Source organism: Alligator sinensis, unplaced genomic scaffold (assembly GCF_000455745.1).
Source record: "Alligator sinensis unplaced genomic scaffold, ASM45574v1 scaffold256_1, whole genome shotgun sequence".
In the NCBI taxonomy this organism is placed as follows: domain Eukaryota; kingdom Metazoa; phylum Chordata; order Crocodylia; family Alligatoridae; genus Alligator; species Alligator sinensis.
The window spans coordinates 1,768,627-1,796,194 of record NW_005842139.1 but is presented as its reverse complement, the minus strand read 5'-3'; the positions used below and the strand labels follow the sequence as shown (position 1 = coordinate 1,796,194).

Here is a 27,568-nt window from a genome sequence, read left to right as displayed (position 1 = left end):
TTTCCCTCTTAATTATGTTATCACTTCTGGAAGCTCCTTTTCCCTGTGTTTAGCATGGTTGAGTACATAGTGACACAAGTGCTGTAGAAAAGAATACGTTGAAGTGTTCCACAAATTCAAACTCTTCCTCTTCAGAATTTATGGGAGTTTAACTCTGCAGTAGCAGAAGTTGGATTTATTTTTTTATCATAAAGCTTTCTGTACCTGAGCAGTAATGGCTCCAGAAATAGTTGGAGCAGTGGGTCCCCCGCCTTGGTTGTCCTGTGCCCATGCAGTTACCTCTGAGTTCAGCGTCTGGTCAGCACAACCTCCTGCTGGGGCTCTGCATGAGCAGTGAGGTCTGAACTCACCAGCTGTTCAGAGCAGGGTCTGGCTGGAGCCCTTGCTTTTGCACAGCTCCAAAGCCGAAGTTGTGAATGCTACTTCTATTCACCCTTTCCCTCTCCCCACCGAGTTCAGCAGCAGGGGAAGGAGGGGATGAGCAGCAGCAGCACTCACCCTCTGGGCTCCAGAGCTGTGCAAAAGCAGGTGTGCTGGGCTGACCCCATGCCAAGAGCTTGTATGCAGTGCAGCCAAAGGGAAGGTGTGGCTCTGCCACTGCACCCTTCTTTCCGCACCCCCCCCCCCCGGATCTATCCCTGTACCTAAGCAAGCATGACCAAATAATCAAGAGTACTACTTCACATAAAGTTTCAACAACCTCTTGATTCCAAGCTGTAGACTGTCACTGATTTCATGGTGCTGATTTGTTGTTCTTCACATATGACTTGCAAACCTGTGGACTCATTTACCATGTCTCTCATTTTAAATTAGGTAAGAGCATAGCTGATGTTGCTAAAAAATGCAGCAATTTGCCACGCACAGCCAAGTTGAGAGAGGTTTTGCAATTTTTAAAATAATTTATGAACTAAATTTTAAATTATAAATCAACCTTTATGAGGAATCAGTGAGCTATCCTTATTCAATGGAGTGAAGGTAGAAAAGAAGGTAGAACAGAGTATGAGGGTGCATCCACACATGCAAGCATGTGTGCTTCCAACAGCTTAAATAGAAGCAGTTCAAATTTGAGCTGGGGCTTTTTGCTTCAGTGCACGTGCCTGGACATGTACTTTTGTTGTGGAGCAAATTGTGCCACTTGGGGCAAAATAACCCTGCCTGGCTCCTCCCAGATCTGCAGCCTGGGGCCAGCACCTGTGCTGCTCGGGCTAGCAGTATAAAAAGCTGCCCTGGTCAGCAGTTCAGGGCTACTTGCCCTCAAGAGTTTCTGAGGCCCAGCCACTTGGTATCTGGGGACACTAATCCCTTGTGTCAACTAGACTGCTGAAGCAGCATCCCAAAATCACTTTTGAAAACACCCCAAAATCCAAATTCTTCCACAATTAGAACAAAAAAAAGGGAGAGAGGGATTGATCAGATGGGCAGTGTTTTATTGCTATATTTACAATGTTAAGGCAATTTGGAAACCTACTAGTGTCTCTAGCATTATGATAAAATAAATCCTAAATAACTATGATTTAATGTTTGCTTTTGGTGTTCTTATCACATGGTGGGTGTGTGATGGGGGGGATGTGGGGTTTGCTGGAGGAGGGTGGGGGGGTGTGGGGGGGATGAGGGTCAGTGTGTGGGTAGGTGTGGGGGGACTGTGGGTGTGGGGGCTGCTTAGGAGGAGTGGGTCCCCTGCCCCCCACAGGGCAGAGCCCCCTCACACAGCACATGGACTGCCCTGCCTACAGGATTCCAGCCCTCCCAGAGGCTACAGCCACCCCACCCCCACAGCTGGTCTCCAGCCCCCTGCTTGTTCCCTTGCTTGTCTCTAGCCTCGGGAGGCTGGAGATAAGCAGGAGAATGAGCAGGAGGCTCGAGACAGCAAGGGAAGTCTCCAGCTCATCTCCAGGGGCTCGTCTCCGGCCCCCTGCTCATTCCTCTGCTCGTCTCCAGTATTGGGAGGCTGGAGATAAACAGGAGAAAAGCAGAAGGCTGGAGACAAGCCCCTGGACATGACCTGGAGACGTTCTCCTGCTGTCTCCTCCTGCTTGTTCCCCTGCTCATCTCCAGCCTCCCAAAGCTGGAGACAAGCAGGGGAATGATTTCCCTTGGGAAGCTGGAGATGAGCAGGGGAACATCTCCAGCTCATCTCCAGGGACTCGTTTCCAGCCCTCTGCTTGTTCTCCTGCTCTGTCTCTGTCCTCCGGAGGCTGAAGATGAGAAGGAGAATGAGCAGGAGGCTGGAGATGAGTGGGGGAGCGATCAGGAGGCTGGAGATGTTTCAGGGATTCCCTCGGTCGGTTCCAGGCTCCTGATCACTCCCCCTCGCGGCTCCTGCCCCCACCCCCACTTGGCTCCAGCTTCCTGCACTGCCAACAGCTTACCAGCAGCAGCAGTGGTTGGGGTCACTTCAAGCCTCATGGCACAGCTCCCCCGCATGATACAGGACAGCAGGGGGCAACAGAACTCGGCCCTGGCCCCCTGGCACTCCCGCTGCACCACGTGCTGTCTGGAAGCTTGGGGGTGCTGTGCCTGTCACCTGGGGCTCAGTGCCACTCAGCCTGAGCAGCCTGGAGCTCTAAAACAGCATGTGGCACCCTGCTGAGCTGGGCCACACCTGCGTGATGTGGCAGCACAGGTGCCAGGCAGCTGGGGACAAGCCCTGCTGCTCCCCATGCAGGGGGGCTGTGCTATGAAGCCCCAGGCAGCCCTGACTGCTGCTGCTACTCCCAGTGAGTGTGGAGGGGCTGGGGCTGGGCAGGAGAGCGAGTGGGGGGCAGGGGCAACAAAAGGGGAGCTGGGGGAACGAACAGGGCCTGGGGCTGGGTGGCCGCCCCCCATGGTGCCCTCCTTCAATCCTCCAACCCCCTACTTACCTGGTATGAAACTGGGTCCGGGTCCCTGCAGCTTGCGCTGCTGCCTGCTGCACATGGGCAGGCTGCGTGCTTCAGCACCAGGGCAAGGGCCAGCCATAGAGATGCTCTGGTTGGCTACTGGAGCGTCTCTGTGGAGGACTGAGCCTCAGGTTGCTTCAGCGCCCTGCCCCACTTTTTTCCCCCAGGGTATTTTTTTGACCCCATACCCAAGGGTCTAATTTTCCCCCGTGCTGCAAATTTGTGGCGCGGGGAACATTTTTTTGTTCCCACACGTGCCTCTTGCAGCTTCTCAGGGGGTTTGAGATGCTGCAAGAGGCATGTGTGCGTTTGTCTGGACGAGCCCCGAGAGTTCAGGCTTTGATCTTGTTTTTGCTGTGATCTTGAACTACAGTTGGCTCCACTGACTCATTCCCACGTGGACCACCGCACTTGCCAGCCTTGAAAGTAGAGAGCATCATCAGTTAATTTGTGTTGTTTTCAGGAGTGTATATATGTTACATTTTTAATAAATCTAGGTATTCAAAATGTAACCATCTATTCTTTCTCATACTATTATGCAAAAATATTTTAACCTTAATTTTTACTTTTTAAAGAGCAAACTTTTTAAGAATGGTTACTGGTATCTGATGAGTATCTGATGCATCCATTAAGAGGGACATGTCTAGTCATGAAGTCAGAGAATATTAAGAAAAGTTGGCAGGTCATCATTTCATTAGTAGCCTAAGAGGACCCAGAGTGTTTGAGTCTAACTACCTTGCAATTTGAAGGGAGCTGGATGGATGGATGCGGAGAGGCCCGTACATGAAATCTTCTTTAAATAAGTTCAGAATTTTTCTCCCTTTTCTACATTACTAGAAAATTCATCTGGAGGAAAAAAGCAACCAGAACCTTATTCTCTATTTTAAATATTGGCATTTTTCTAAGCTGTTTCTGTGGCTTATTCCTTGTCATAGGTTCTGTTAACAGATGAGTCAGTATTCTGCAGCTGGTAATAATCTGACTTTTGGCAGGGAGGTGGCAGTGAATTTGTCTGCTGAAAATTTATTTAATTACTTAGGCCCAGCGAATGTAGACTTTCTTTTTCTAGAAGAACTCCTGGTTGTCAAGGCTGGTTTCTTTCTTGGATTCCCAGGATTTAAATATATATTTTACCTCTAAATTTAGTCTTTGAGTTACTTTGTGTCACAGACTTTAAAGGGTCCTTGTTTAGAAATTGGTTCCGTTTCTCATTCTCTGCAGATCCTCTTCTCCCCCCCCCCCCCCCCCCCAATTATTCTCCACATTTTGTGTGCACTTTTCAGACCTTCCTTATGAGGAATTGAAAAAGGTAATGGTTGTACTATACTTCAAAGACCGTGGATGTACATTCCAGCACTGGGTTTGTATTTTTTTGCTTTGTTATTAAGAATTCTTAAGACTTCTATGATATCGCTCCTTTTAAGAAGGAACAGGTGTAGCTGGAGTGGGACTTACAAAGTTTGGTACCCACTACACCATGAATATGACAACTTCAATCCTAGTAATCTGTCTTCCACCTCATCTTTTATTATTCTACAGAGATTTATTACCAGGTTGGTGAATTGCTTGGAAAAGTCTTTAATCAAGTGAAAGAAATAAAGATGTAAACAGAATGCAGTCTCTTTCTTGTGTTTCTTTCAACTCTCCAAGTGTTAAAAAAGTGTTAAGTGTTTAAAGTGTTAAAAAATTCTTAAAATGTATTTGAATAAATACGAAATATTTATTCTGCCTGACAGTTGATGCAAATTTTGTTCTGCTGTTTTCAGTGAACATCAAAAAATTTGCATTCAAATTCCACATTCTCAACTTATTTTCTTGTAGTGTTTCAGATGGAAGTTGCATTATTGCTGTTGCACTGCTTAATTCTTTTCATATTTTTTTTGTGAGAGGATGTAAATAAATGTGGTTGATTCACTGCTAAAATTAAACACAAAAGTATTTTGTATTTTCAGAATATGAGCTCTCTCTCTTGTATTCAGATATGGACCTTAAAACCTTCTAATACTCTTTCACCCGCACTCCTCCCACTGCTAATGCATGATCTATGTGGAAAAAACTCAGAGTGGAAAGATGTAACATTAAGAAACCAAGTCATTTAAGCAAATGTGTTTGCTGTGCCTTTTTTATTTCCATTTTTAAAATTTGTTAGAAGTAATCTCTCATCTTCTTCTTGCTCTTTTAATTGTTGCTTATTAAAAACTCATTTCATGCTGAAATGAACTCAATTTAAATGAAAACAGAGGACAGGCTTTTGATGATATAACATCAGTAAACTTCCAATAGCTTTTGGGTTGTGCTGCCAGTAAAATAAGGTGTATGTTGGTTGGGGTGAGAAGAGGTAGCACATTGAAACAGCTCCCTTTACAATTTTTGTCCGCATATGATAAATAAGGTGATTTTTTTCCCCTTTATCTTCTTAAGTAAATGAGATCGGGTTTTTTGGTGCAAGTCTCCATAGTTAAAGATGTAAAACGGCAATTTCTTGCTTCTATAGCACAACATAGTTCAGAGCTGAGATTAGAGAAACCCTGTAGAGTGGCTAATACTTGAGGGCATCCCCAACTAGAAAAGTATGTGAATTTAGGCATGGGAGGAAGGAAGGATCTGCTTTAAATTTAGTGTAGGGTCACTGAATCTTAATGATAGATTAAACAAGGGAGGTGGAATAATGAATAGGGGTATGCAATGTGTAGCACTAATACCAGAAGTCCATGGTTCGCAGTGGTTATTTAATGTCTTTTCCCATATGTTTCTGAATAGAACAGGTTATGGCAGGGATGAGCTAAGGAATAGCTTTGTTAGTGAATAGTTAAATAGACTGAATTCTCGCTTTAAATATAACTTCTGTGTATATAGGAGACCTGCTTGTTAGTAGTGTAATAGGGCATCTTCTGCACACTAAAATATAAATGTTGATGTTAATATTGAAGCATTTGTAATTGGTACAAATAAGTTTGAGGGTTTTACAGTACGCTATACAATTAATGCATTTGGAGAAAAACCTGCAAATTTCTGATGTGAAACTTAAAGCTTACTCTTTCTTTTTAATTACAATGGAGACAAATTTCAGTTATAGTAGATACTTTCTGGCAGTTAATTTGCCAAGGAAAGCCAAGCTGTAGTAATGATCTGGCAGGTCTGAAATGAGATGGAGGGGATAACAAAGGACTATTTTTGTTACTAAAGACTTGACCAAGACCTCAGCAAACATACTATTAACATTTATTGTGAGCTGAATTTAAAATTTGATCAATAGTATGTATGTTTAATACAAATATATGGGTTTCCATTAATTTTTGTGGAAGAACGTTTCACTGCATTAAAGTCGCAAAAAAAAAAAAGACATTTCCTTTTTAGTTTTAAGTGTGCATGGCTCTTTCTCTCAAAGGTTTACTGTTGAGTTTAGATTTTTCTAGAATACATGCAAGATCTCGCAGAAGGCCTTACATCAATAACATAGAGCAGAGCAAGTAAACTATGGAAACATCAGTCCACAGGGTTTTGAATAGTCAGTTTGCTCTGTTATGCATTCAACTTACCAAGAGGGCTTTACAGACAGACAAGTGTCTCATGTCACACCTCATTTTTTCCTACTTACAGTTGGGATTGCAAACAGTATATAAAAGATGAAGGTGTGAATCACATTACTGGAAGGCTTTTGACCTGCTGTTGTAATATCACAGTATCACTGAAATCAATACAATGTGCTAAGCCTTGCACGTAGGAAGAGTACCTTGTGTTCCTCTGTAGACGTCTGTTTTCTGCTAGTACTTAGAACAAACGCTAAGCTCCAGGAGGATGCCTGTCCAGGTCTTTTTGCTAGTAGGAGACACCTTGTGATCCAAAGCCTGGAAGTGCTGTGAAATACGTAGCAAAATGTGAAGAATAAACAAATATTTGAGTAGCGTTGGAGTGTTGTAGCCATCATGGTTCAGGAGATGTATGATGCAAGGATTTTTTGTGATATTTTTTATTGAACCAGTTGTATAGTTGAGAGGGCTATTGGACAAGCTTTTGGTCATCAAGCACCCTCCCTCAGGTCTTTGAGGGCATATGAGCATAATAGATGTCGTGAATTGTATAGAACTAGTTTTTAATGCAACATCTTTTCTTTATTTCCTTTTATCTTCTATTGCAAAGACTAAATTAGCAAATATTTAAAATTATCCAGTTTTCTCTAGCAGAAGAAAAGAAATGTACTTCTACCGAAAGTTTATTTTATCAGTCCTCTAGAATTTAGATAGTGAAAAGCAAAGTAAAAAAAAATCCTGTTTTTCCTAATGATGCCCTTTCTCTCCAGTTGGTTGATAGATAACAGGTCTATCCATTTTAAATTAAAAGGCACTTTGTCTCTGACACATTTTCTGGAAACAGAAGGATTAGAACAGCTTTTGGGATTTGACACTGATTTTTCTTTCTTTCTTTACCTTAAAAACAGTTGGTCAGGGGAGGGGATGGTACTGTCAGTGGTGAAGTTTGTTGTGCAGGCAAATGCATTAAGGGGCAAATGGCTTGTGAATCTGTGAATTCTGGGGACCAAAGTTTGAATCGTCATTTTGATCATAAGTAATAATGAGTTTAGTCTATGAGAGAATTTTGAAGGTGCAGATTGGAGTAAGAGGCCTATTTCTCTTGAATGCAATAAATATTGAGCATCTACCTGTCATTAATCTCCCTATTAATCCAAGTGACAAAATTGCTACTCAGTTTAGTTTATACTCATGAGACTCCTATCCCACTAGGTAGGAATAGCAAGGATGTGGCGAATGGATGATCTGGCCACCATGATCTATCCATTTATCACTCCCAGACTGAACTAATGTAATCCACCATATTTAGGAGTGAAGGTTAGTGTGATTCAGAAAACCATATTGTAAAAAACTCATTAGCCTTTAATTAAAAAAATCTTTAGGAAACAACACGACCGCTTCTTGTGCTCCCTTATCTCTCAGGTATACTTCTGATGTCAATTCAAGTCGCAAGAAATAATCTTTTAAGGTTGTTGAGGGTTAGAGTCCTGCTATGTCAGGAAATACAAAATATAGCCCATTGAGACAACATAGTCAGCATCACACATAGCAAAGTTCTCCAGCTTAATATTTGATTGCTTAATATTTGATTGCAATTATCATATTGAGTCAGACTATGTCTTATAGAAATTGTAGAGAAGTAGGGTTGGAAGGGACCTCCAGCAGTCATCTAGTTCAACCCCCTGCCTGAAGCAGGATCATCTCTATCTAAACCATCCTATACAATTCATAGTCTAACCCAGGGGTGGGCAGAATGGGCGATCTGGCCGGCAGCCAGGCTCCATTTCCCAGCAGCCCCTGACCACGTGGCTGGGGCTGGTTTCCATGAAGACCCCAGCAGCAGCCATGCTGTGGTAGCACAGGGCCAGGGTTTCCATGGAGGCCAGCCCCAGCAGCTCTGGCAGGGTGTGTGGCAGGTTGCAGAGCTGCTCCGGAGCCTGTTTGGGATTTTGTGGCAGTGACCGCATGATCCAGAGCCAGGGCAGAGCCTCAATCTGCAGCCTACATGCTCCAGGCAGGGGTGCACAGGCAGAGGATTGCGGCTCCTTTGCCTGCCCTGCCTCCTTTGGTCTAGAGCTGGGGCAGAGCCGCAATCTGCTGCCTGCACACTCCTGCCTGGAGCATGCAGGCTGCAGATAGCAGCTCTGCCCTGGCTCTGGATCACACTGTCACCGCCACAAGATCCCAGACAGGCTCCGGAGCAGCTTTGCCCCACACACTGCCACGGGCAGGATGTTGCTCTAAACTCTTTGTAACACTTCTGTAAACCCTGAGACAACACAAGACATAACACCCTAGCTTGCCACAGGGAAAGCAGGGGAACCAATGAAGCCAGTATCCCACTTCTATAAAAGGTTGCTAATATACACACCCTCTTCTGCAGAGGAAGGCAAAAACCCCCACAGTCTGCACCAATTTGACCATGGGGTAACAGTCCTTCTTGACCCTAGATATGGCAGTCAGTCTGACTGAGCAGAAGTTCAAGACCCTGCAGCCACGAACCTCAGGTTTAATTTCCAGCAGGGGTGCTGGCCCACCCCAGTCAAAATCCCCAGTCTTGGCTACAGCCAACACCTACTGCCTCTGAAGGAGGCTTAAAACACCCTGACACATGTAGCAGGAAAGGGGCAGGCAGGAGTAATCAGAAAGTCCAGAAGCACTGGAAATATCTGTAGTAGGTTGTAGGCATAGTTACGCCTAGATAATCCTGACCAGTGGCTGTCCATCCTCTTCTTGAACACCTCCAGTGATGGCAAGTCCACAGCTTCCCTAGTCAGTGTCTTTCCATTGACATTGAGGGAAGAGACAAACAGCTGGAATTTTACAGTAGTAACAGCAGTTTTTGGCAATTATTTTAGTTTTATAACAAACTAGAAATAGTTTCACCATGCACTGGGAGTTTGAAACTGCATCTCCACTTTGGGTTGCAGTTGAACGACTGCAAAAAGGCCAGGCAGCTCTCGCTAAACTTCTGTATGACAGATTGTGAACACCGTAGAGGATCATTTGCTACCAGTTGTTTCATCTTTCACAACATGGTAGAAGGTACAAGTAACAAATGCTGTTAAACAGTCTGTGAAGATTAGAGTAGACATTTTGTCTCAATCACTTCTACTGAATGGAAAAACAAAATTGGACTGCAGACTGCATCTCATCTATATCAATCTACGAAAAAAGTCTCCTATCTCCTATTACCATTTATTTTGTTACCAAAAATATTTAAATCCTTTTTAAGTAACTTCAATCAGAAATTTTTGGTCATTTTAACAAATCTTAATCCCATTCATCCCTGCCTTTCAATCCCCGATGCCTTGTTCACACGCTGATTATTTTACACCTTGAATATATCAACCTCAGACCTCTCTCTTCCTATGGGAAGCAGTATGTCTGTTGGATTCTAACGTAACTTTTCTTTCTTACATATTTTGAACAGCCCTGTATTCTCTACTCCCATCTGTTTCTGCATCAAGCTTAAGATCCTTTTCTTTCACTCTGTAATGATTCCATATTTTAACCTCTACATGCATCTAATAATTACAAGGTCACCGATTTTTTTTTTTTTTTTTTTTTTTTTTTTTTTTTTTTTTTTAATATCCTATAGACTATGTAATATAAAGACCTCTGGCACAGGACAGACCTTCAAGCAGTTATTTCTGTATCAACTCCAGGAGTTCATAACTTCTGGTGGAGCTGTAATATTCTTCTAGAAAGATGACGAAGAGAAAGAACTAAATATTAACGTTTGATTTTAAAAATACGTTACAGGCTCCATTTTGTAGACAGAAAACCGAGGAACCAAGAGGTTAAATGACTTTCAGGTTGGTGGCACAATTGACTTTGGAACCCAGGTTTTCTGACTCAGTTGAGAACTCCATCCACGGGATTATGGCACCTCTGTCTTCAACTTTGCCCATGCCCTGCTTTTCCTTACGCTGCACCGTGGAGGTACTTATATACTTCTTTGTCTTTGCTCACGCCTTTTTATACATACCATCCATTAGGCTGTGAACAGCTTCCTGACTAATATGTGCAAAGCTCTGTTACTCTCTTCTTTCAAAATGCTCTTTAAAGCCCACCTGTTCTGCAATGCATTCTAACTAAATTGACCCTTCGCCATACCTTATACATACTGCCTTGTACTGTTTGTTTTGTAATGCTTTCACAGATGCCCTTAGACAATAAGTCTTTCAGAGCAGGGCACCTGTCATATGTTTGACACAGCCGTCCTCTTTTACTATACCATGTGCATCTATGGCATTTTACTAATTCTAATTACAGCAGAACCCTTTTTGCATCATAGGAGCAAGTCATTTAGAAGGGATAATCTGATTTATTTATTTTTTTCTTTCTTTTAGGAGATCAGGAGTTGCTTGTACATTAGAAAACCGTTTAAAGATAAACTGTTAGATTCCCTTACTCTTTTCTTTTCTTTCTAAATAGTTTCAGCTTTCTCAAAATTAAAATGATGTCCTTTGAAAGAGGCAAGGATTAGTTTGGATGATATCTTTTATTGGACTGACTCTGTAGTTGGGATAAAGTTGCACAAGCTTTCTATTGAAAACCATTCATCATTTTGCTTTCGAAAGCATGTCTTGTTTTTTATCTCAGCTATTAAGTTAGTCCAATAAAACATATCCAATAAAATCTTTGGCTCTTATATAATTCCCGGACCTTCATGGCTACAAAATTACTTTAAGTGTTGTCATGTGGCATTCTAAGATGCGTGTTCGAGTTAGCTGCTACAAAATTGTTTCTACAAAGATACATTCGTATAACTAATAGTTCATTTTACTGTGTGGGATATATTTTAACATATGATACAGAAGAGTTTTATTTGGATAAAAACATGTTCATATCTGAGGTAGCAAAATAACATCAGTTAAGCATAAGGTCCAAAGAACGAAATGGAGACCGTGAAATTGGGATACTAACAACTGTGAAAGTAAATCTGTGATAGTCAATCTGCTTAAGAAACCGTAAGAGTCTGCAATGAATATTTCTGTTGCTGTTATATCATCTACTTTTGTAATAAATGTGTTGATCTATGGCTATGCAAGTGAACTTGAGGGTTATGTGCTTCTCAAATGCATATCTTGAAAAATCCTTCACTGCTATGCTTTTTAGCAGCCTGCCTACATACAGAAAATGTTCACTAAATAGACCTCTCTGCATACCCACAGTTGTGTAAGTTTTTTCTAGGGTTGTAGAGGTTGGTGGTCCCACTTCATTTATATTGTTTACCTGCAGACTCTCTACTCAAACTCTTTTCTTCTCCCCTTGCCTTTTTTTTTTATATATATATATATTAACCCATAATAGCAAAGTAAGACGCACATACTGGTGTATCCCCACAGTCCTCCCCAAGAATTATCTCCATACTTCTAAATTTGGAAACTGTATTTAAACCATTCAGTGTCCTTTTCCCATCATGCCCATTTCTAAGATCTTTGTTTTTTGAGGGCGATCTGCAATGCTAATTTTAAAAATATATCAAATAACTACAGTTTGTGGTTTATCTTCATGCAATAATGGCCTGTAAAATTCTGAGCGCTCAGATTTTTTTTCTAATAAAGCATAAAAACTGGAGAGAGGGCACAGGACTTACAACTTCTCTTTCTTATTTTACTTAGTTTATTTAAACGTGGCATTTTCTTACTTGTTCTTTAAATTGCTAGTAAGAATCTCTGCCAGAGATGATTTCTACTAATTTTCAGAACAGAACTGATTTTAATGATCATGTAACCAGCAAGTTTTTTAATGGAAATATCAACACAACCAAAGCTGTTTTTAACAAAATGACAAAATCCAGTATTTAGCAGTGATCTAAACCAGTGATGCTCCATCTTCTGGCCCTGCAGGCCAAATGAGTGGTGTGGGGTCAGTCTGTGGGCCAGATCTGGCATATGGGATCAATCCAATGGTGCGATCTGGCATGCTGGCCCAGCTACATGCACTGACCTGACACCACGCACTAGCTATTCTAGGGCGGTTGCCTGCCATTAACTGTATTACAGCACCTCTACACCAGGTGGTGAGCAAACAGGTGTTATTCTGTTTGCTTGTAGAAAATGGCTATGCTCCAGTTACAATACTTAACCTTTTGTGGCTTATACTGGTGTAGTTTTACCATTGTTTTATTCTGGAGTTGTTCGAAACTCAGTTCAAGTACCCTATGCTGATGTATTGTTGTGTGTCATATATCTGCCTATAATTTACAGCAGTGTAAATGCTAATGATTACACTGGTACAAATATGGTACCTGTCCAAGCCTTCAAGAAATGCACAACATTGTTTAGAGTGAGCCTGGTTCTGAAATCTCGATTGCATAGTTTATTTCACAGAAACAAGTTAAACATTGGTAAGATACTAGAAACAGAAGGTGGATATAATGCAATTATTTACAGGGGCAGTTCTCTATCCTCTGCTTTCTCTTTTTCTCTGTTTCCCCATTCTCATTGTGCCATTGGTTAATTCCTTCATTGCTAGCTCTTCCTTTCTGTAGCAGTAATCAAGGACACAGTTAAATTTTTACATTTTGAAATGGAGAGATCATAAGCAGAATCATGTCTTTTATTCAAGCAAAACTCTTTCTTACTTGAATGGAAGCTCTGTGGTTGCGGACTTTTGCTGTTGTGAAACAAGTATCATATAACATCATTCTAATAGGTGGTTAGGAGAAGTTAGTGCATGTGTTACTTTACATTGAAGGTTAACGGTTTAGTTTCTGATCGTCTACCAATAGCCTTCCCCTGGCTAAGTGTAAAAGGTTATTTTCTGTTGTACTTAGCATTGTTGATCACTTCTAGTTTTCTTCTCTCTCCTGATGTCTTTGACTTTCTACTCACCTGGTATCCGTTGCTGACTGCCCTAGCAATATCATATGCTTGTCCTTCATTCATTGCCTTCAGTCTTTAGGTCCTCTAGGAGTCTGTTATCAGTTGCCTCCTATTTTATCTCTGTATGATCTGCAGTTTATCTGCTCCCATGATTTTAGCTATAACTTCTTTGCATGGGATTCCCATTTCAACCTTTCTACTCCAGTGCATCTGTCTGCTCTGAAATATGAAAATGTTTCTAAGAACTTGTTAGATGTCCACAATCATCTCAAAAGATTCTTCCCAAAATAACATTTTTTCCTGACCCATCATCCTTGTCTGTAACTATTGACTTTATTATCTTTCTAATCTCAACCTTATCATACTGGAGTTTCTGTCTACATCGTGACTATTCCTAAATCACATTTCTCCTTCATCTGTAAAAATGCCAAAATCCTTCCCTTTTTCACTTGCTAACACCCTGGCTTGTGCTTTAATCATATCTAGCCTTCATTGTTATAACTTTATTTGCTCTGGCCTCTTTTCTTACCTCTCTTTCAACCCCAAATCTTGTTGTCTGCAATTTTATATTTTTTTTCTTTTGTCCCTGTGCCTGACATCTTCTATCTGTTCTGAAAATTATCTTTGTCTTGGCTGCATGTCCCATCTTTCAAATCAAGCTCTTCTTTCGTGTCATGAGTGCCCATACAACCTATCTGTTTGTATCTGATCTCATCTCCTTTTATGTCCCTACTCACATTCCTACTTTTGCAATGTCTTTTAGGTTGCCTATATCAGGTTGGGCAACCTCCAGCCTGTGGGCTGCATGCATTGGGTTCATGGAGGTCTGATCCAGCACAGAGCTGTGCTATGCCACCAATCTCCCCGCCTTCCCCCCCACCCCTGCAGAGCCAGCTGCTTCATTGCCTCTGCACTTTCCTCAATGAAGAAGGGGCCAGAAATCTTCAGTGAGGGAAATGCAAGTGTCGGAGCAGAGTGAATGCAGGCAGCTGGCCACCACGGGGGTGAGGGTGACAATGGAGACTTCCAACCTGCAGCCACAACTAGGTCACAAGCTGGCAAAAAGTTGCTGAGCCCAGCCTGTATCCCCAGGACAGACTTCAGCATCTTGGCAAATGTACCAGTTTATATAAATTATCTTGAATTATGCGACTAATGCAAGTTATGATGTACATTATTTAAATTATATCCTATGTAGATATACAGAAAACAACTCTGGGAAAACTACAGTTGGGTAATGGCGTGATTCCTTAACTCTAAGTTACAGTCTCAGGTGTGATCAAATTTTGCTGATTCAGCTGTAATATTTTACTTTTTAACATTTGGTGAATGAGACATTTCTCAATAATAGTTTTAATTTTCTAATTAAAAGCTAAGAAAATAACTCCTTTTTCCTTCTGGGTGAAATTCACCAGAGTACAGAAGATCTTCACCACACCCTTTCACATCACGTTACCTGCTGCAGAGCCTTTGAGTTTATTTGACCATATTATAAAATAAAATACAAACCTGCCTAAATCTTGTTACAGACTTTAGTTTTCTGCTTTCCTGAAGCTAGATTATTTTTTTTCTACTTCATTATCAACATGTTTTATCTCTCTTTCTTCCTTTGTTACCTCCAGATGAAGATGAGCTGTTGAGTAAGGCTCACGTGCTTCCCCAGCACTGGGCTGCGTGTACAGAAAAGGGCAGAGTAAAGGTGTTGTATGTCATTTGGTGTTGTATTCCAACCAGGAGATCTTACAACATCTTCAGCTTTCCTGTGAAATATGAATTTTTTTTTTCCAGCTAGAAGAAATTTTACAGTCTTTGCATTCTCTTATGCCAGAGGAAGTGTGTGTGTGCCCAAAAGCTTGCAATTAAAGTAATTGTTTTGCAAATATCCAGTTGGTCTAATAAAAGATATCACCTCTGCCATGAGTTTTGATTCTTTTTGCCTGTAGACCAAAATGGCTAAAACTTGCATCTCAGAACCAAATAAAAGCATTTACATAATAATTTGGTTCTAAATCATAAAATGGAGAGATTATAATTTGGATGGTAACTACATTCTGTAATATATGCAGGTCACCGTAGCAGTTTGACATCAAGGAAAAATACAGATTTGGAGCTGTGCGTAAGACAGTACTGTCAATTATTCTTTTGTATTGATCAGAGAAGAGGTTATGTGACCAATCATCTCTCAAAAATGTAGTGCTGTGAAATGGTGCTAGAAGTTAGAGACGCTTTCATAAGCAAGTTTATAAGGATTTCACTCCTGCTATTCGTGGCATTTGAACTTAAGCACAAAAATCCATCCTCATCTCCTCATCTCTGTCTTGAAGATATTATGGGTCCAATATCTATTTTTTGTGTGAACGTATTCAAGAGTGCCGATGTACATTTTCATTCCACTGGCCTGTTTTTAAAAATATTTTAAAATGTTGTTGTGTATGTATTTGTAGATCTTACTCCTCCCTACAAACCATAGCTTTAAACTGGCATTCAGACAGCTAATGAGGATGAGGGAGTTTTTATATGTTATCAGGAAGTATATCTATTCTTTGCATCTTCTGTGTTTTCCTTCTTTATCACTATTTTAATTATCAAATAAGGGCAGTTCCTCCAAATTATGGCATTGATGAGAGTGGCACAGTATTTGAAAAGCAAATGTATTTTTCCTTTAAATAATTGATTGTGTTTTGAAATACGACTGTTTTGGCAAGTTTTCAAAATCCAGTTATGAGTTTAGCCCCAGTAGTTTGTTTAATCAAACATTACCCTAAAATGTTTTACTTGGTACCCTACCAGACATGGCCTGTCTATAATAACTAGTTTATTCTGTGACGAGTTGCTCAACAGATGTCATTCTGGTAGAATAATGCAGCAGAATACTTGTGCGTTGGCTAAAATTACTTTAACTTTGATCACTTTTGTTCAGCACATCAGTCTGGCATTGTGCTTTATACCAACATAACACTATAACCAGAGCATGCCTTTCAGGCTTAGAATAGCAGAGGAATGTTATTGAAATCAGTGCAGTTACAGATGAGTTAATGAAAGAAGGAAAATACTGTTTATTTCATAATGCCATGCTGTTGTACTTTGGCATTAAAATGGAATGCAAGGAATCCAACTCCAGAGCTGTTTATTTTCACATTCTGAGAAGGTTTTTTTTCCCCTCTTAAAATAATGTTATGTCGTTTTATTGATCATGTGTGACCACGTACAATTAGTTTGGGATTACAAAATAGTTAATAGTTCATTTTAAACACTTCCATATTGTGGGACTAATATTCAACAAGATTTCTTTTTCTATGTGTAATTGAAGGCTATTTTTCTTGGGAAAGAAAAATGCTCAAAACATTTCATAATGTAATATTAGCATGGCAAGAACCAGCAAATTGTTTTTATGATCACAGATTAGCCTGGTAACATTTTGATGAGATGTTGTGAGGTCAATATTGAGTAATGCCATTTTTTCACCCTGATGTGACTGTGAAACAATTGCTGCACAGCAGGCTAAACTCTTGTTAAGGAGGACTGAAGAAAAGCTGTTTGTTTGAAACTGCGTTCCAGAGCTTTCACATATCACTTCTTTCCAAGGTGTATATTGGGAGTTTATAAAATAGGTGTGTGTGTGTGTGTGTGTGACCCATGAACACGCACCCCCCCCACCTCTTCAAAATGACTTGCCATGTATTTTCATACAATCAGAAGTAATCTGTTATGCAACACAGGTATTACTAGTCAATATAAAAAGTATCTCTGTGCTTCTGGGGCCACTATTACCCCTGCCACTGCTTGTAGCAGGCCTGCCATGGTGTGCAGAGTTGGCACAGTAGTGCCATGGGGAGCCTTTCAAAGATTGATGTGTATATATATATTTTTTTCTCTCTCTACATATCTATGATCATAGCAGTTAGGTACATACTTTGTTAATAACTTTGCTAATTACCATCTAATTTCTGCAAATGTAGCTATCAAAGAGCTTTAACTACATGGACAATTTGATGAGTCTGTGCGGTGTTCTGTTAAGATGATCCTGGACAAAAGGAGGGCAGATGCTGAACATTGCTTTTTAAGGAGATGCTTTAAAATGAATTTAAAATAGAAAAGCTAACAGACTTAACAAGTTGGATCATTCTATACTAAGTAATATAAGGGCTGTAATGTTGATATTGAAAATAGTCTTTATTCTTCATCCGTTAAAAAAAGGCTGCTATCAGTTTGCAATACATCTCAGCCTTCATAATGCAGGTAAGGTAGGGGATATAAAGTTGAAATGTAAAATAACTGAATAGTTAGAATTGTTTTATTTGGTTGCATTGTACTAAAACGGATCATATTTATTTCTTTTAGAATGGTAGGTTGAGACACAGTGTTTGACCATTTTATGACTCAACAGCCTCTTGAGTCTAATGGATTTTGCCTGATATTTTGAATTTGTGGCTGAATCTTGCCTTCCCTTCCGTTGCATCTCACAAGTACTGTTTTGTGAGAGAATACTGTCTTTCTAGGGGAAGTGTAATAACCTATGAGATAGAAATTAGTTCAAAGATTTTTCTTTTTTGTCTACTTATATTTTCATGCACTTCAGACTTTGTTGATCAAAGCTTCTTACCACAGCTTTATAAGACAATTAAGCATTAGCTCCTGCCATTTTATAAGCAAAACAATGGAGAGATTATCCATGGCATTATCAGCCAAATTTTGGGGTAGAATCTAGGTCTTCAGTCTATGGTAAACACAAATGTTATGCTGCCCTCCAAATTGGATATACCAGATGAATGTACTTTAGTTAGTATATCTCTGTTAAACCCGCTAGGAGTTGAACTAGATGGAATTTACTCTGTAAGGTGAATAGTACCGGTCTGTGCTTGGGAACTGAAGATTTAGAAATCAAACCCTGCTGATAACTCATTTGGGAGTAATGAGAGATCTTATAGTTGCAGGTGGTAGATTTTTTTCCCCCCTCCTTTTTTTTCTTTTTCTTTTACTAAGAAACAAACAAAAGTGGTGTATTTAATTCACAGTGTTAGAAAACCTTTTTAAAAACAGGTTTTGTGAGTAAGGCCTTTATAATCCCTCGATCTTGGTACATGTTGCAACAAATAAGAAATTGATGACTTCAAGATTTTAAGAAGATTTTCTGTTAGACCTTGAGAAACTGTTTCTTAGGTGGTCTCTCAGCCACAGTACTGTCAACTTGCTGTGCAGTTTTCTGCTGCAGGTACTCTACCTGTTCACGTGATTCATTGGAAGGGCCAGTGTTGGCATATGCTTGTGCACTGGCTGTCTTTGTACGGGTTCATCCATAAGAGGCCTCTGAATAAACTCTGGCACTGACTCTGTGAGACTAGCTGAAACTACTCAAATGCAGCAATGATATCCTTCTGATTTTGTGAAATCTGTTTTAATACAAAAATAATTCATGATTTTTGTTTTCTTTTACATAAGCGCTCATCAAAACTGATGGACAGGGATCATGTGGCTTTGAATGGGTCAAGCTGAATGTCAAATTGTTAGATTTTTGTTAAAATTTTAGGGTGAGCGGTTGTAAACTGCCATTTGGTGGTATCCTGCTTGTTTTTAGATTCCGTTCTTCTGCCATATTGACAACCACTATGGCTCTTAAGCTCATTAATTCAACCGTAGTATTTCAGTAAATAGTAATAACAAAGTAAACTTGCTTAACATATGGTTGGCTATTTAAAGAAATAATTGAAAATATTATTGTTCAACTGTATTTGTTTCCTTTCCTGATACTTTCATTTTTATTTAGATACCCCTCCCTTAAAATGCACAATACAGAAATGTATACAACAGCAAGCTATATTTGACTCCTGCTTAAATTTGCCATAAATCTAGGATTTTTAGGATGAAAACAGCAGATTAACCAGTAGCAGTTGTAACAGAAATGATCTTGCTGTTGTTCTGTTTTCTCTCCCTCCAATTTGTTCTTGTAATGTCTTTATTTTATAATATGTCATGAACAGTTATCGTTCTATGTAATAATAACAAATCATAATGTATGTTTTCTTTGTTAAGGATTTAATGCAGTTTGATTGTTTTAGATTTCTGTTTACTGTGTATTCAGCCATCGTATGTTACCTTCTGGAGCAAATCTGAGCTTTTGAATGTAGAAGGAAGCTTTGCTGCTATTAATCTTTTAAAAAAAAAATCAAAATTAAAAAAGCCTTCCATCCTTCATGTTGCAAGTAATTTAGTCGTGTTTGAAATGCTAGGTGTATTTTGAAAGCATGTCTAATTTCTTTTGACAGGTAAAGCGGAACGTGTATGACCTAACTAGTATTCCTGTTCGTCACCAGTTGTGGGAAGGCTGGCCTCCTTCTGCGACGGATGACTCTGTAAGTAGTTTTGTATCTTTGTTTGGCTCTTCCAGTAAATGCTCAATTGTCCTTGGGGTTTTTTATTGTGTGAATTAAAAAATTGTTATCACCTTTTCCCTAGAAAGTATGGAAGTTGCACGTTATTTAGGGCCTTATTTTGTGTGTTGAGCAACCAAGCCCCAATTTTATGGATGCACTGAAACATGTAAGTAGTCCCACTGAAAGTCTTCACATGTATGTAGTGTGTGCCTCAGTGTATTGCCATATGAGAGTTAGAGGGCCCAACACTGAAGGATGCAGTGGAATTTCTTATACTGGTATACATCTTGGCACAGATTAGAGGAAAGCATTTGTTTTCCAGCAGTACTGTAAGCATGTGCATAAATATGTTGCCGAATCGGGCCTAAGGCCCCAGTTCACCCAGGTACTTACGGGTATGTGATATCAAGTGTGCAAGTCTTTCTGCTGAAGTTAACAGAAATGCTCACACACTTGCATTCCTTTTTTCAGCGAACCAGAACTGTGCTGTACAAGTTTACACTCTGACGTATGACATCTCTTTGTACAGAATACAGATAAACGTGTAGCTGACCAGAATATAGAAGACATTACTTAAGTTTTTATATGCCAGGTGAACATTTTAAAATTACCAATATTAAAAAAACCCAGAGGACAGTATTAATTTCCTATTTCAGGCGGATATATTGGATGCTCTCACTCAATGAGTTTATTCTATGTTTGCCCACTGTTTTGTGAAATCCTGCAAACCACTGTAGAAGGTTGTTTAGACATTACATCCTGCCTCCTGATTGTGTGATTGCTCTCTGCAGAGATCCTCACTTTCATTTTTGCTCAGGCAGTTTCCATCTTTTCTGAGGTAACACAGCTAATACTGGCAAATGAGGTCTGCATTTATTAAAAAAAAATATGCATATAGCTTTTGTGATAGTTACCAATCTTAGCACAAAAAGAAAAAAAGCTACTTTTCTAAGTGTTGAGTTGAAGCCAAGTAAATATGACCATTCTATTAAATGAAAATGTAACTAGTGTTTCCTTTCTACAAATATTAGAATAATAATACTTTGAAGATAGAACTGCCAATCTCCAGTCCTCCTAAAGTAACAACTTGTTGAAGCGATGAGTACTACATTTCTTAAATGTTGGATGAATGATTTAAGCTAATGAAGCAAAGCAAAGACTGACTGAACATCTGAAATAATTGTGAATATCCCTATGCTTTTGCTTTTAAGCACAGCAGTTAATTTTTACTCAGCTGCAGGGATCTATGCCCATATATTGAGCAGACTTGAGACTATAGATATGACGTTTGATCTAATAAATACAGTTTCATAGCAGTTACAGTCTTTTACAAAGGGGTGAATTTTAGTTACTAGTTTAAATTCAGTAAAAAAACCCAAAAGGGTAGAAATGTAAGATGTCTAATCTAGGTCTTAAGAGACGTTAACAAAAGCTAAATAAATGAAAAGAAAACCTTTCTGTGGATAGGATGTCCTGGGTGTGTAAAACTCATAAATCTGTTTTAAGTCTGTTTTTACAAGTGACATTGTTGCAGGTAATTTTTTTTCCCTTTTCATGTTTAATGAAATTGGTGAATGTTGAGTCATCTGCTCCAAGGCAGGAGGCTCCTCAAAGCCCACTGCTTGAATCTGGTGCAGCTGAGACATGTCAGCTGTGTAAACAGATCTGAATGTGTTACCAGCAAAAATATAATTAATTTCTATCTGAAATTAGAGGCCATATAACTTAATACTTATGAAGATTTAACTTTAGCAAGAACTCTCAACATTTTTCCCTTTGCCTGTTATAAATATTTAGTAATGAGGTTTATCTGTTTAAGTAGCCCTTTTTAATTCACTGGCAGATTTTTCCTAATCACTTTTGATTGTGTTGTATAGAGTTCTCAGTGTGCTGTGTTGTATAAGAGTATGCTACTAATTCACAATTAAAGAGTTAAAGGAGGCCTTGATTAGAATACTTTTTCATTTACATTTTATGCAGCATAAGAAATACTTTGTAATACCACAGGAGGTTTTTTCAGTGCAGTTCTCGTTAACCTTTGGCTTAGCAAACAGGACAACTAAATAGACTTCCCATAATTGGATTCCTATATCATCTTGAGTCTCTTATGAACCTGATAGACTTCAGTCTTCTTACATTATTAGGAAATTCAGTGAAGTCAATAGTCATTTAAAACATTGTTGCCTCATCTCCCTTTAGAGTTAAAATATATTCTCTGTGTGTAGTTTTATCTAACGAAATATGGGATACTGTATGAATTGTCACTAACTCTTTAATTTTGTTTTGCACACTTTCACTAGGGAGATAGGTATCTAAAGCTCTACAAGTAGGGGAATGTTTTCATGCTGTGACAGTTTAACTGTGAGAAACAAGGCACATACAAGCCTTCAGAAATCTCATTTTACACTTTAACAAGAACTCATTTTTAGTTTCTAGAGAGTATGAATAATTTTAACACTGAATTATATCCATTGATCTAATTAAAATGCAAACAATGTAAATGCATGAGTTTGAAATAATTTCTTCTGCTTTTAGGGGGTTTACATAAGAAACATCATTAATTTAATATTAAAGATTTAGTCTCTATTTTGTCATGTTCATGATTTAAAATTAAGTTGGAAAGATTAAAAAATAATGGTAGTCCTTTATTATTAAAATAAAATCCTGTCTTCAACTAACAAACAAATCTAAATGTTACATAGCTTGTCAGGTGGGGCCAAGGAGAATATTTCATCTAAAGCTGAAATGTGGTTCACTTGTTTTATGGAAATATAAGAGCTGCTAAGATCATGCTTGTTGTTTCATTACCAATTAAAATGAACTCTAACTTTTCAAATCGAGTTATAAAAATTGCCTCCGAGGTAAAAAGCATATAGTATTAAAGTAAGAGTGTTTAAAACACTGTGGAAACACAGTGATTTCTGTTACATACAACTAAAAGTATATTTCTAGGTTTCTTTCATGTCATCGGTTTGCATATCTGTTTGAGTTAAAATCCTGGAACCATCAAAGTTAGTGGGTCATTAATTTACATGAGTGGAACCAGGATTTTTCTCCTTGACTTTTGTCTCACTAATAAGTAGAGCCAATGCCCTGTGTGTTTTTGTGGTTTTTTTTTTTTTTTTTTACTAAAGCTATTATTGGTCATGTCAGTAAAGCATTTGATCTAAAACCATTTCTAAAAATTAGTTTACTGCTTTGTTTAAGTTATCCTATTATGGCTATTTTGCCCACCTACTTTTCCCATAAATGGTAGTAGGTGAAATTCAGAAGAAATGTATACAAAATAAATGTATACAAATCTTTATATGATTTGGAAGAAACAAAATGAGAGAGAGAAAAATACTGCCTTCCTCATATGCTGTCTGGTATTTGAGAGGGGCATGCACTGAGTTGCAGTTCAAGGATTGAGGTATTCTAGCTCTAACTTTTCTACTATCTGTTGTCAATATTTGTGTGCCCTTTGCAACTCATATTGTTAACCAGAGCCTCAGATCCTTGCTCTAAGACTGGCAACTATCTTTCACTTGCTATACAGAGAATATTATTGGCAACTTGTACAGGCTAACTTTGGGGAGAGTTGGGAAAAGAATCCCAGTCTCTAATAATCTGGAGCCAAGTCTACTCCGTTGCTATACCACTTCGGAGGAGGAGCATGCCATTTTCTACTTGTATAACAGTGTGCCTCTGTGTTGCCCCCCAGTGGTTAGATCTTGTACAGAATTTTCTTATGGCTGTTGTCTGTACAAAAAGACCTGCTTTTTAGGTCAGTTAATAGACTTGTGCTTTTGTGTTGAAAATTTGTAAATTGAAATTCCTGCACATATTGCAATATTTAGTTGTTTTGTTTGTTTAGCTATTACAGGGTGGAACTATTCTGGTAAATGGAGGGGGTGGAGAAAATAGTACTTAGACATATATAATTTGGTATGGTGTCCAGAATGATTTTACATTGTATACTGTAACACTGTATTTAGAAGTGAATTCGCAAGATATTTTACTAGATTTTAGCATTTGTATTTTTAGATGATGGATACTGTAAAGTCTGACACCAAGTTTGGATACTGTTTTTTAGAGAGGGAGACTGGCTATGGGTAGGGAGCAGTGATTCTCAACCAGGGTGCAGTGGGACCCTGGGGTGCCTTGAGATCCTTCTAAGGGTGCCATGCTTAGTCAAAATTTACTACCGATTTAGCAGTGGCTGTGAAATGATTCAAACTGTGGCTGCCATGCTGAAAACCAAATTCCATCCTGCTCCGTACTGCTGACAAGGAGAGAGGGGAGAGAAGTAGCAACCACTACAGTGATCTCATGTCTGTTCTGGTGTAGAATCAGCCACACCCCAATTTTGGATGGCTCGTGTTTTGGGGAGAGGTGTGTGTAACATGCAAGTGAATATGATAATAGAGAAAGCAAGCCTCATTCCTGAAAGTGTAATATTAGCGCGCATGAGAAACTGATGCTTCAACAAGTGCAAGGTAATGCACATGGAAAAAAATAACCACAACTGTACACAGCCCGTTCTGTTTCTGAGCTAGCTGTTATGACTCAGGACAGAGAACTGTAGGTAGTTCTCTTATATAAAAAAAAAAAAAAAAAAAAAAAAATCAGGTCAAGTGCATCTGTAACCAAAAAAGTCAATAAAATGTTGAGCAGAGAATTCTCGTTAAGAAAGGAATTAAAAACAAAATGGAGAACATCATCATGCCTTTCTGTAAATCCATGGTGTGCCCACATATTGAATACTGTGTACAGGTAGGTCATGAAGGGTGTGGACAAAGTGACCAGGAACCTGTTATTCACCAAGTCCCAGAATACTGTAACTAGGGGGCACCCACTGAAATTAATAGGAGATGCTTTTAAAACTAGCAAGAGAAAGTATTTTTTTTATGCAGTGGGTACATATACATGTGCACTTTACTGCAGAGTAGGCTGATTAGCTCCACAGTAAAGTGTCACAGTCTACATGTCCACCAGTATTATTATGCAGTAAATGAATTAACTCCACCATAGAATAGTACTATCTTATGGTGGAGTACTTTATTGTGCCGAAATGCATAGGTAGATGGTGACCAGGGGTGTACGTTGTGCCCAATTAGCCCAGTCAGCAGGGTATCTGCTTTGCCCTGGCTCAAATTACTGCTGTCCCAGGTGCATGTGTAGACGTTGCGCCTGGGAGCAGTTGACTCTGGCTCAAACTGCTCCACAGTTTATCATGTCATATTAATTGTATGTGTAGATGCACCCAAATGGTAGTTAACTTGTGGAATTCATTGTCCCAGGAGGTGTTAGAAGCAGAGAGCATAGCCAGTGTCAAAAAAGGGACTAGATAAATTTATGGATGATTGATCTATTAATAGTCGTTGAACGGAACGGCTGGAGATTTTATTATTTTTTTTTAATGGAATCTCTCAACCAATAATGTTGGATGCTGGGGAGGGAAATCAATAGGGGATATATCTGGTTCAGTGCTCTTCCTCTAAAAACATCCACCCCCGCTACCGTTGGGGAGGGAATGCTCTGCTAGATGGACCATTGGTCTGACCCAGTATGGCTCTTATATTCTCATGATCTACAAGATTATAATGTGGATGGCTGAGGAGAGAAGGGGTGGGAGGTTGGGCTGAAATGTCAGGCCTAGAAAAAGCCCTAGGTAGCATTATAGATGTAGTCTAAATCTCCTGAATTGCTTTGTAAGTCTTAATGTGTGCTAATGTTTTGATTTGAATTTACTGATGAAGTGAAGATTCCTCATATCAAACTTGTATCTGAGCCTAAGTTGCAATTTGCCTACGTTGTATTAGGTCAAAAATGTCACCAGAATAAATTTAAAAAACCCAAATTCTGTCTGTAACGAATTACTAGGAAGTGAACACTTTCCATAACTAGATTGAAAGTATGATCTGAAACTTCCACAGTATTTTTACTCAAATTCACTTTGCTTTAGAAACTTTCAAATACTGGGTAATCCACAAGCTTCAGATTCAATAGAGTGGATCTGGGAAAGGGTCCTTTTAGATTTAATATGTGAGAGGAATACTTCTCTCTGTTTTATCATTAATTTAATTGGAAGACTTAAACTTGAGTTTCATTGTGATTATACTTACAACTTTGGAAAAGCATAATGGAAAACACTTGTTAACAGCTTGCCATAAAGTCCCAATATTTGGGCTGCTTCCAGTAAAAGACTTGGGAATAGATATTGCTACAAGGAGACATAGTATTCTTTGTGACGTTTACTAACAGAATTGTTCAATATAGTATATTTATGTCGTACGGTCATTTCACTGGGATTTGTCTTGGTTTGGTGTGCTGGTTTGGATTAAAGGTTTTATTTTCTGGGTGAAGTTTATTTCACCACTGAAATAAATGCAGAGAATGGGGTTGTTGCCAAGAAATTTTCTGGTATGCTTGTCTTCCATTGATTATAAATAGATGAACATAACTGAGGTTCAGTTAGTCCCAAACAAAACCTCTTGAATACGGTGTGCATCACAAATATATTGTATTAACAGAGGAAATCAGTTTCTTATTATTGCTATAAGACTTTTACAGCTGTTCACAAATGCATTCTTGGAGAATGAAGTCAATTGATTATTTAAATATATAAATAAGGATTTTAGATTGAGAATGTCATTATATTGTTGTAACTAGTCAGTATTTCAAACAAAAATGCACTGAAGTAGTGACCTAATAAACCAAGAAGTATTTTTTGGTTAAGGCAAGGTTCTAAGAGGCAGGATAACAGGATTTGGGGAAAAATATTTTTGTTACAAGAAGTAAAACAATTACATAATTATACTTAAGAATCAGGACAGTTGAGTTTTGTCAATGTGACTTTTTTAAACGATATTGTCTTAACTTCATAGGGTTTACACCATTCCATATAGACTAAAAATCACTTGCACCTCATATTCATGCGTCTGTCTCTCCCCACGTATTTATGGGATTATTCCACCATTTTTCTGGCTGTCTTGACATCCTGGGCATGAAAGAGAGTGAAATTTCCGCTACCCATTCTGCTGTTGGACCTAACTAAGAACGTCTGCTTGAGAGCAGCCTTGATCTCAGCTACCTCTTAATAATTACGACTGTATTAATAGTTACCAAGGTTTTCATTATTATCTGGCTCATTGGTAGAATCAATAATCAGTAAGAGGATGAAAATTCTCTTGTAGGTCATATCTTCCTTTTGGATAAGAATAGCAAAAAGATTGATTTGGGGCAGTGCAGTGAGAGGATGTGAAACGTCTGCTACTTGGCAGTCTGCTTTTCCATGTGGCCAGTATTTCAACTGCCATAATGGGTATTTTATCTTTGGGACAAAATCATCTGGATCTTTCTCAGGAGCAGACTGACATCAAAAAAGCTAGTGACCTCAGAGGCTTGTGGCTTTCTAAGCACATCCTAGGAGTGGAATCTGAGATTTCAGAGACCTCGACTTGTGCACTGACATTAGCAGTTTCACTGAGACACCAGTCTCAAATGGGGGAAAAATCCCAGTTAAGGATGTTCTCATCAGGCTCGTAATGGACAATGGATGTTGGAGAAATGCAACACGTTCACAGTCAAGTCTTTTGGACTCTATTGGCAAGGACAGCAGACCACGGTCTCCTTATGGCTTTCTTTTTGTTACAGCGTCCTTTATGTGGCAACCTCATCAACAACAGAAAAGGCAGGATAATGTACCTTTAAGGTAACCTGCCATTGTATTGAAAGTTTGACGCTGTGAATAGACTATACTCCATATAGCAGACTCTTTGCCAGGCAGAAAATTGACTGACTCGAAGTGGGTGATTATTCTTTATAGCCTGTCTCAGCCACCATCAGTACCGCACTATTAGCAGCCATAAAACTGTCTTAGTCCTGCTTTTTAGTACAAGGTGCTCTGAGTAACAAGGTAATGAGACTTAACTAGGTGCAAACAGCTGAGAGCAGGCTCTTCCCACACA

At 39.2% G+C, this 27,568-nt stretch overlaps 1 protein-coding gene across 1 annotated transcript in view; it reads left to right on the top strand.

Annotated features, from left to right (window-relative positions):
• Window positions 1-27,568, top strand: part of FAF1 (Fas associated factor 1) — a 258,161-nt gene that overhangs the window by 103,787 nt on the left and 126,806 nt on the right. The window contains exon 8 of the mRNA XM_025206090.1: window positions 19,509-19,595. Within this exon, the coding sequence (XP_025061875.1) occupies window positions 19,509-19,595 (87 nt within the window). The remainder of the gene's footprint in view (window positions 1-19,508; window positions 19,596-27,568) is intronic.